The sequence below is a fragment of the Aethina tumida genome, chromosome 1 (genome assembly GCF_024364675.1).
Source record: "Aethina tumida isolate Nest 87 chromosome 1, icAetTumi1.1, whole genome shotgun sequence".
Taxonomy (NCBI): domain Eukaryota; kingdom Metazoa; phylum Arthropoda; class Insecta; order Coleoptera; family Nitidulidae; genus Aethina; species Aethina tumida.
Window position 1 is genome coordinate 63,982,589 of NC_065435.1, and position 10,435 is coordinate 63,993,023.

Sequence of the window (10,435 nt, forward strand, 5' to 3'; positions counted from 1 at the left end):
TTTCGATACGAATTATTTCGTATAAACCACGGTTGCATTTTAAATAATATAAATAAAATTATTTTTGATTTGTTATGATTTTTAACTAAATTTGAAGTCTATTTATACTTTACATAAATTAAATGTATAATATTGTACACCTAAATTACAAACTAAATTTTAATTAAATTATTTGTATTTTAATAAAAAATATTTATTAACAGGGAAATATTTTTTCTATTTTATCTTTTAAAAGTTTGTAAAAATGTCTCCTTTAAGTGTTTTGCATTACTTGGAGAAATATTCGCGATAATTAGAAATAGTAACTATTTATCTTTCCATGTTTCGAAGGAAATATCTCACATGCATCGTGCGCTTTTTCTTGAGCACTTTAGACAAAATGTTATCAGTTGCTTCCATTATCTTTAGTCGTTTTCAAGTAAATATTAAATACGCTGAAAAATTTATATGAATATAGATATGTTATTTTATATATAAATAATAGTTACAGACAAATCCATCGATATAAGACCATATCCGCAAATAATACACATGAATATATATTTACATTGAAAACAAAGAATTTTTTAAAAAAATTTATTGAATGGATTCAAAATTGTTTTAGTAAAATAAATTTATTAATAATTATTACAAACGAATCCAAGTGAAATGATAAATGAAGTAAATATTTTAATTTAATTTTATATAATGTTCAGTTTTATTAGTTTTTTTAAAATTGTGGACATTAAAAATAATACTTAAACAGTACAAGATACCAGTAATATCGTTAATAACACAATTATCAAATCAAATAAATAAGGATGTATTATTTTATTTATACCATTAATTTTACCTACCAGGCTTGTGTTCAAATATCCCTGCACTGTTAATAATATTACTTACTACACATGTGTTAAGAAAATTTGAATGTTTTTGATCACCTAATTTTATTTCAGTATGTTCAAAAACAAAATGGATCAATATGGGTAAATTTAAAAATGCTAGTTACTGGGGTTTCCATATGTTTATAATACACACATTAAATTGTATTTCTGTATATTTAGTATTGAAGGAGACCGCACTGATATAATTTGTATTCATAAAGTAAAGTATACATTATGTTGAATCTCATGTCTTGTAATGTTTGAATTATATTTCTGAAGCGAACTTTCCACGGTTTACATAAACATGATTTCTGTAAATTGCTAAAAACTATAGCTGTATACTTCGTCCATGTATCTTGGCTTTCGTCACAACCATAAAATAATGTCATCATATCTATACAAATAATAAATACATTACATTATGTTATATGTGATAATATCAGAAATAAATTCAAATAAACCATCACGAAAGTTTATAATACGCTAGTAAATAATTATTGTTAAATCTTCTGATGTGTTATTTGAACTGTTTATTTAACATGTACTATCACAAATAATGAAATGGTTTTACTAAATGTGGAATTAATCGCAACGTTTCACACTTAATAATTAAGAAAATGATGACATACATGCCAAGTAAGCTGTACACTCATTGCTACTGGATACGGATTGTGGAACTTTCAACTACATTTGAGTGAAAATCGGTGTAATGTCTGATAATCAAAAGTGTATTTTTTAAATCAATACAACTCCACATCCTATTGTTACAATCTAAGGCTACAGTAGCATGACAATTTGATATTGAGACAATAAAGCTTTCCTAAATAATGTTGAGAAAACACTATACTATTTTCTTAATTGTTGTAATTAAATAATATTCAGATAAATAAGTATAACATGAAGTACAAGTGACTTTTTACCTTTCAAGCAAATTTGCACATACGAAAATATATATTTACTTCTTCAGAAATATACTATGAATGTACACGAGTATCGTGTATATTCGGTTTACAACTAAAAAATACATTCCTCAAAATCTAACACAAAATAATATACACATATACATATAATGTACATAACAATTATTTAATTAAAGGTCTATTTGATTAAATATACATAAATTTATGACACTTAACAAAAATAAAACTAAGTAACAAGCCAGGAGAATAAAGTACATCATGAAGTAACATCGAATATAACACTTTCTTGTTAACTTTCTGATTATTTTTTCCATCAAGTTATTAGAAACGTTGTTTAAAGTAATATCATGTGCAGGATGTTTTACAATGGAACACATAAATACATTTGCTAACACAGTTTAATTTCAAATTGTTATTCATAATATTATAGTTATGTCTAGTTTTGAGACAACTTATAGAATTATCCTTCCATGCTTCTTGTACGAATTCTATGTGGTCTTAAAATAACGTTGCTGGAGGCAGCTCACATATAGAATATTCTATTATTAGTGAAATATCAATATTAAAAGAAACATAAATGGCGTGATTATTAATATGTGCGTGTACTAATTACTTAAAGTAAAATATTAATATCATAACAATTTCCAACCCTCAATTAAACTTTCTTCAAATATTTATAAATCATATTATTTATATTCTAAGACACCCTGTGTAATTTAATTTTTTTGTGTTACTTCATCATTTTGATGTTATGCTACCGACTCATAAAAAAATATTGTAAAATATGTGCTAGACTTGAAGGATTTATTTTTATGGAAATTAATATAAACCTATAGATAAGTGCTTTATACTTATTTATCCGATCTTAGAAACGTCTGTCTAAAATCGCGATCAGGATATATAAAAATGTATATTATATCAAATTTTCTACAAAATAATTGTTTTAGTCAATATAAGACAAATAAGTAAAAAACACTTGTCACAAACATTCAATTTCGAAATCTCTATTTATAAAATATTCTGTGGAAACTTTAGATCTTTTTTTGTTGTGGCTTTGATATACTAAATCTAGATTTTTACATTATTTTAAATATGTTATTAATAGACAAATGCAAGTATAAAATTAAATGAGAAACAAAATGACACATTTTGTACTCGAGAAATAAAGATTGTTTATATTATGCTTCTTAAACCGTAATCCATTAAACGTTCACGTTGATATTAACTGAAACAAAAGAGAAAATATCAATCTTTAAGCAGTACTCATGAATGTACTACCGCGAACATAAGTTATGTCCACGTAGCTGTCATGGTTTAAGTTTAGGTAGTCGAAAAGTGATATAAACACTTATGTACGCGATAGTATAAGAAATACGAGATAGTGTTATAGCATATCATTTATATGAGAATGCACAATAATAATACAATAGAATACAATTATTGAATTACATCAAGAAGGGATTTTACTTACAGATTTTACCGTAGTTTTTATAAAATCTTTTTTATGGGCGAGATCAAAATCTGGATAGTGGGCATACACTTTCTGGCACACAGTCTTCATCGTTATTTCTTCCAAATTTGCACCTTCTAATATTTTCTTTATGTAATCTTTAATTTCTTCATCCTGGAATATTGATTTGAGAAGAAGAATAACATTGACCAAACATACACTTACACTTGGTGGTTCCTTACTTTTGGCCTTTTTGGCCAATGGTTCATCTTCAGATGAGCTGGCGTCATCGGGTTTGTCACTTTCTTCCTCATCAGATGATTCTTTTTTCTTGCCCTTCTTAGCACTCTTTTTAGCTCCAGAACCTGGTGGCCTACCTCGTCTCCCGCCCTTTCCTTTGGCTTTATTATTAACTGCCTTCAGAGCTCCCTTTCGCTTCTTATTCTTAGGCTCCTCCTGGAAAAAAAATCTTTGTAAACCGATCGCACTCGTTTTATTACCCTAAAACCACCTACATCACTCTCATCCGACGAAGCTCCAGAAGCTTCGCTTAGTTCATCTTCAGATACGGCCTTCTTACGACCACGGCCCCCTCTCCCCCGTTTTGTTCTGGGTTTTTCGTCACTTTCATCGGAAGGATGGAAGTCTTCATCGCTCTCACTTGAACTCTCGTCTTTCAAATTTGACCTTCTACCCTTGTCTCTTCTGCCTCGTGACTGCCTTTCGTCACTTGAATAGTCATCGTGAGATGAGTAGCCTGTAATAAATAATACAAAAATTAAGACAACCGTGAACGAAAGCAGTAACATACAGAAAATTAAGTATAATATAGTAGTAACTAGAATTGAAGGCAAATAGGAAACAAACTACTTGTTCTGTTGGCTTTGAAATAATCCTTATAGAAACAAGTTTGGACAGTTACAACATTTTGAATAAGAGAATTTATACATTTTGTTGAATTCAAAGAAACTATTAAGATTTGTTAATAAAATAATTGCAAACAATTTGGGAACAAGGCGGAAACAAACTACTCGTTTACAGTTACAATATTATGAATCTAGTTGTAGTAAAAAGAACCTGTAAAGATTCATTAATGAAATAAAGTTGACAAACTATTAATTTTCAAAAGAAACATCAAGAAATCATCAAAGTTAGGAAAAAACTTAATAAAGGTGAACAAAAGTATGCATACATTATATAAAAATCTATTTATTTTATTTCTTACATCATTTAAGTAATATTATAATTATATTGGATCATGTTGTTTTCGAACATTTTAATCTAATACCATTAAGAAATACAAGAGGTCAAAATATACATTAAAATATGTAACAAATTGCTATTTAACATCATACCTTTTTATTAAAACTACTGTTTATAGAAACATTTACTAAAGTACCTTTTACTCAGGTAAGCAATATGTTTATGAATTTTTGGACTCATATATCTCTGGATATGTTGTTCCAGTTTCCAATATTTCTCCATAGAAGATTTTCAACAAATTACCATTTAATTTTTTAACAAAGAAAATTGAAAACTACTGTTTACTGAAACATTGATTGAAGTACTTTTTACTCAGATAAGAAATATCTTAGGAAATTTTTATATTCATAATTAATAACTTTTGCTAAAATCACAGTATTTCACACACAAGTCGCTGGATATGTTGCTTCAATTATCAATACTTATCCATAATTGTTTTGTGCTGCTTTATTTTATAATCTAAATGTTTTCAAAGATTTTCAAATGTGGACTCTTCAATGATCAATCCATTAAACTAATTTCTGGTTCTTTTAACTATGTTCACCAAACTGTAAGTTTTTAATTCTTTTCGTACTGTATATTTATTTTTTTGGTTTATCTTGAGTAATATGTATAATGAAGTTATAAGCTCTAAATCATTTAATTATTTACACATCATCCCACTCTGTATTGTTAATGACTCAAAATATTTGTTTATTTGCACCACTCTAATACATATTCCTTATTTTATGATTCAAATTACCTGAATAATATCTTGCCAATATTAAACATTGTAATTCACATATTATAAAAAATTATTTATCATAAGAAATAATATTTTTGTACTCAACAAAAAATAATATTCAAAAAAAAACTGTACTGATTAAACACATTTAAAATTATAAAATTCATAGCACTAATACATATACGGGCAGTTTTAACAATTAAATTGCGAATTTTAAAATGTGGTCAAGGGAATTTCATGTTGGAATTTCAAGAGGAATTGACCAATTGGCAATTGTGGGGCATATATTGTACATATTAATAAATAAATAATAAATGTTTAGTTTACTTTTAGACTTTAGTAAGAATTTATATCAGAATTAATATGTTTTTAAAATATTTGTTCATGTATTTAATAAAAATATAAAATAAGAAGTTGTACTTCACTATCACTGTTACTAGAAGGATAACAATCATAGTTGCTTAATTAAAGATAAAAAAGTATTATTAGTTAATCTGTTACTAAAAATTCAATCTTTGACATAAGTTATGAAAGTATTTTCAAAAGACTTACCCCTGTTGTTAGCTTTAACTGCTGCAGTTCTTTTAGGTCTCCCACCACCCACTGGTTTTGGTGAACTATCCTTAGGTTCAATTAAAAATTCCAAAATTCTTGCAATAATGTCATCCTTTGTTCCAGTCTTTGGCAGGTCTAACATTTCACAAATAACCTTTAACTGTTTCACTTCCAATTCATCAGCCGATGTGACTTTGGCTTCGTATTCAGTGGAATTCTTTTTGAATGAGAATCCATTAAATTTTTTAATATTCTTCTTAAGCAATGCAGTTTTTCCAACAGTGTCAAATAGTAAACGGTGAAGTAATTTTAGGTCATCATTTTTAAAACGTGAAATAGAAGCATCAACGCGGGGTATATCGCCTAACGGAGTGCCAGATCCATTTTCAAACTCCACTTTATCACTTTTTGACTAAAAACAAATCAATTAATGTGTTACTATGATAAAAATGGATATACATACATCCGTGTCTTCATCTTTTACTTTCTTGTCCTTTTTCTCTTTGGAATCTACGTCGTTTTTGTCGTCCTCTGTTCCAGCATCCTCTTCTTTATCACTAGCATCACTCTTTTCATCTTTGACATCATTATTTTCAGTCTCCTTTTCTTTGTTTTTCACATCATTTTTGGGCTTTTCTTCCTCTTTACCTTCATTCTCTTCCTTCTTTACGGAGTCCTGTGAATCATCTGCAGAGTCTGCCTTAGATTTGTCAGTATCTGCTTTAGTATTAACATTGTTTTCAGCTTGTTTATCATTCTTGGCATCCTTCACATCTTGTGAATCTTGAGAAGAATCTGTGTGGTCAGTGCCACTTTTTTCGTTGGCCTAAAAGGATAAACATGTCAAATACATATTTAAACGTCACATAAATTTTCGTTTGGGGCCTGAAGTACCATATTTTCTGCAATATCCAGGTTTCCCGCTTTTTCAAACATCAACATACGCCATATTGAATTCAACAATCAAACATGTTATTTTTTACAGTTTATAATGCGCAAGTTAAAATTAAAGCGACTGATTTTAAGGAAGGAAATGTCCTAATGATCGAAATAATAGTGCGTATTAAATTAAAAATAACGTATTTACCTCCGAAAATCCACTTTTAGCGGAATCACCTTCACTGGACATCTTATCTGTCATATACCGCGTCTAGAAATATCCAATAAGAAATCACACGCATTGTCCAGCAACACATATAGTTACTAGTCAACTTTGCGTGTTGGTTATGTTGATAAAACAATTGTACGATTGAAATAAATTTATATCCATATTTTAAATTTATGCATTTATTTAAATTCAGTTAACAATAAAAGATAAAAAACTAATGTGGAGTATTTTAAACAAAATTAAATATTTTAATGTAAAATGGCAAATTATAAGGAATAGGAATCAACTAATTATAATTATTAAAAAAAAATGTATTTAACATTGTGTTAAAAGGAACTTATAATAAATACCACATTCGTCAATAACAATTAATTTAGAAAATTTTATTTCCATTTCAAAATATAGATGTTACTAAAAGGACATGAAGTTGGTAGCACTGAACATCAGACTGGGGAAATTTTTCTTCCTTAGTTAATTTGTACGTCCATCACACGTGAAATTTCATCAGTTAATAATTCTTACTGTTATTTGACTAGAAAACACTTTAAGGTATGTATAAACATATGTTGATAGCTGTATATAGTAAATATATAAGTTATATATTAATATTTAATGGTGTTTATACATACTTTTTCCATACATAACCTTTAAATCAGTTAACATATTTCAGGTAAAATGCCGCTTTCGTGTCGATTTTTTAAAGAGAAATATCCTGAAGTGGAGGATGTGGTTATGGTAAATGTTAGGGCCATAGCAGAAATGGGTGCCTATGTGCACCTTCTAGAATACAACAATATAGAGGGAATGATTCTCCTTTCTGAATTGTCTAGAAGACGTATTCGTTCAATCAATAAATTGATAAGAGTGGGCAAAACAGAACCTGTTGTGGTGATAAGAGTAGACAAAGAAAAGGGATACATTGACTTGTCCAAGAGAAGAGTAAGTGCTGAAGATGTTGACAAGTGCACAGAGAGATTTGCTAAAGCTAAAGCAGTCAATTCAATCTTAAGGCATGTTGCCGAATTATTAAAATATGACTCTGATGAGCAACTTGAAGAATTATATCAAAAAACTGCCTGGCACTTTGAGGAAAAATACAAGAAACAAAAAGCTAGTGCTTATGATTTCTTCAAACAAGCTGTAATGTATGTTACAATTATTTCAATTTATTTTTGATGTGGCTTTCATATTTTAATTTAATTTTAGAGATCCCAGCATTTTAGCAGAATGTAATTTAGATGACAAAACTAAAGAAGTATTGTTAAGTAACATTAAGAGGAAATTAACTTCTCAGGCTGTGAAAATCAGAGCAGATATTGAATGTGCCTGTTATGGCTATGAAGGTATTGATGCTGTTAAAGCTGCTTTGAAAGCTGGCCTTTCACTGTCAACAGAAGATTTACCTATTAAAATTAATTTAATTGCTCCACCTTTATATGGTAAGTGTTAAAATTTTATTTATGTTTGTGTTATTATTGTTTTATTTTTTCAGTAATGACCACATCAACTCCAGAAAAAACTGATGGCTTAAAAATACTGAATGAAGCAATTGAACAAATTAAGACGAAAATTGCTGAATTAGGTGGAGTGTTTAATGTTCAAATGGCGGTAAGAACTCTAAATCAATATTTAATGATTGCGTTATTTATATATTTCTAATATTTTAGCCAAAAGTGGTTACAGCAACTGATGAAGCTGAATTAGTGAAACAAATGGAACGAGCCGAAATGGAGAACGCCGAAGTCGCTGGCGATGACGACGAAGAAGAGCAAGATGAAGGTCAAGTTTACAGTGAAGGTGATGGAGAAGGCGGTGATGGAGGCAACACAGATGAAGACTAACTCTAATTGTATAAAATTTGTTTCTTAGGAATAAAAATCTTATAATTAAAACAGGATTTTAAGACCTAAATAACATGTTTTATATATAGACATAGTATTAAATTTTTGTAAAAGAATTAATACTACCGATATATAAATATTTATATGAATTTTTTATTTTTTGAGTTTCATATGGGTCAATATTTTAAACCTAATAAAATATTGCTACAGAATGTTTTATCCTGATTTCATCAATACCTTTAACATTTTGTTTTATATTGACTTTAATTATATACATAAAAATGTCAAAAGAAACCAAAAAAATTATTTATAATAAAAAGTTTTTTTTAAACATTTTGTATCATTGATTTGAGATGAAAATAATTTTTCGATATTTCAACAGATTAATAATATGTACTAAAAAATATCTCTAAAAAGATCAATATTACAACAAATAATTGAAACGAAAATCTTTATTATAGTGTCAGCATAATTTTATATATGCTAGTACAAAATTATGTGATAACTTTCGAAATTGCAATTGTCATTTAGTTTCGTCAACTGGACTGCTGCCCCTCAGTCTCTTGCTAATGCATATTTTTCAATAGATGAAACATTAAAGTTTATTTCTTCTATAAACTCTAGTATATAATGTACTAAATACCTAAATTGACCCTGTGATAGATTTGAAATTGAAAAATGTGCACCTTTAGGACCCAAACGTTTCGAGTTCTTCAAATCAAAAAATATTACATAAATCTGAATGTGATGTTAATTTTAATATTATATGTGATGAAAATATTAATTTTACTGAACGTAATATTCGAGGATTAGGTTTCTGATTTATGAAAAATGTGATCCTATGTTAAATAAAAATGTTAAGGACATCACTGAAGACATAGAGGAAAAACTATTGTATAGCCCGAACACAATATTTTCGTGTAAGTATAAATATTTTAGAAGATGCGTGATTTTATAGTAAGAAATCTGTATCTTTCTCAAGGGAACTTTTTTCAAACATCGATAACTCGAGCGATTATCAACCGATTTTTTTATTATTATTATTCGTCTTTGTAATAGCAAGTGGTAGATACTCAGATGAGTCAGGTGAGACAGTACCTCACCTATGATAATGATTTTATTGACATAATGTTAATATTGGAAACTACATTTTTTATGTTTTTATTCTTTAAAATAGAATATAACTTAATATCTGTGTATTGTTTCAGTGGTAGGCGAGCTGAGGCGTGCCTCTAGCCAATTATGTTAATTATGAATAAATAACATTAAAATATTGTTTTTTTTTGTTCTATATATAAGGTGCTTCAGGAGACTCAAACCTCACGAGCCGCCACCGTTAATAGTTATGATTAAGCATAGTCGATTTTGAAAATTTGGATTTTTACTATTTTTTACGACTGCTTACATCCAAAAAATGGCCAAAAAGTATAATTTTTAATCGGGATAACTATATTCATGATTCTAATGCAATTTGATTTTTTTCAGATAATTCGTTTTTGAAAAACCCTGGAAGGAGAATATAGGCATATTAAAAAAACCCGATCCCTTCTTTCCTTAATTATCTCCGTGAAAGAATTTTCAAAAGCTAGTTACTTTTTTGGTCATTTCATGGTTATCCCTCTTAAAAAATTTTCTTGTTGAGGTTCAATGTTATTTTCTTTCAAAATCTATAAAAAAAACATACTAGTTAACTGTTTATATTTGTACCTGA

The 10,435-nt window shown here is 28.2% G+C and overlaps 2 protein-coding genes across 3 annotated transcripts; one reads left to right on the top strand and one right to left on the bottom strand.

Moving 5' to 3' along the window:
- Positions 1–984: 984 nt before the first annotated feature.
- Positions 985–6,983, bottom strand: LOC109595836 (protein DEK). 2 transcript variants are annotated; one of them, XM_020011262.2, is made up of 7 exons: positions 6,863–6,983; positions 6,239–6,601; positions 5,773–6,187; positions 3,749–3,990; positions 3,459–3,689; positions 3,255–3,407; positions 985–3,008 (listed from the first exon to the last, which is right to left on the bottom strand). In XM_020011262.2, the coding sequence occupies exons 1-7, from the start codon at positions 6,914–6,916 to the stop codon at positions 2,994–2,996; spliced, it is 1,473 nt and encodes a 490-aa protein (XP_019866821.1). In that variant the 5' UTR covers positions 6,917–6,983; the 3' UTR covers positions 985–2,993. The 2 variants fall into 2 exon arrangements, with proteins under 2 accessions (XP_019866821.1, XP_049826317.1); XM_049970360.1 differs by lacking the exon at positions 6,863–6,983 and adding an exon at positions 6,670–6,752.
- A 316-nt stretch (positions 6,984–7,299) lies between these two features.
- On the top strand, positions 7,300–8,936 carry LOC109595803 (eukaryotic translation initiation factor 2 subunit 1). The gene is made up of 5 exons (XM_020011227.2): positions 7,300–7,432; positions 7,554–8,028; positions 8,090–8,322; positions 8,376–8,491; positions 8,551–8,936. The coding sequence occupies exons 2-5, from the start codon at positions 7,559–7,561 to the stop codon at positions 8,722–8,724; spliced, it is 993 nt and encodes a 330-aa protein (XP_019866786.1). The 5' UTR covers positions 7,300–7,432; positions 7,554–7,558; the 3' UTR covers positions 8,725–8,936.
- The last annotated feature ends 1,499 nt before the right edge of the window (positions 8,937–10,435 follow it).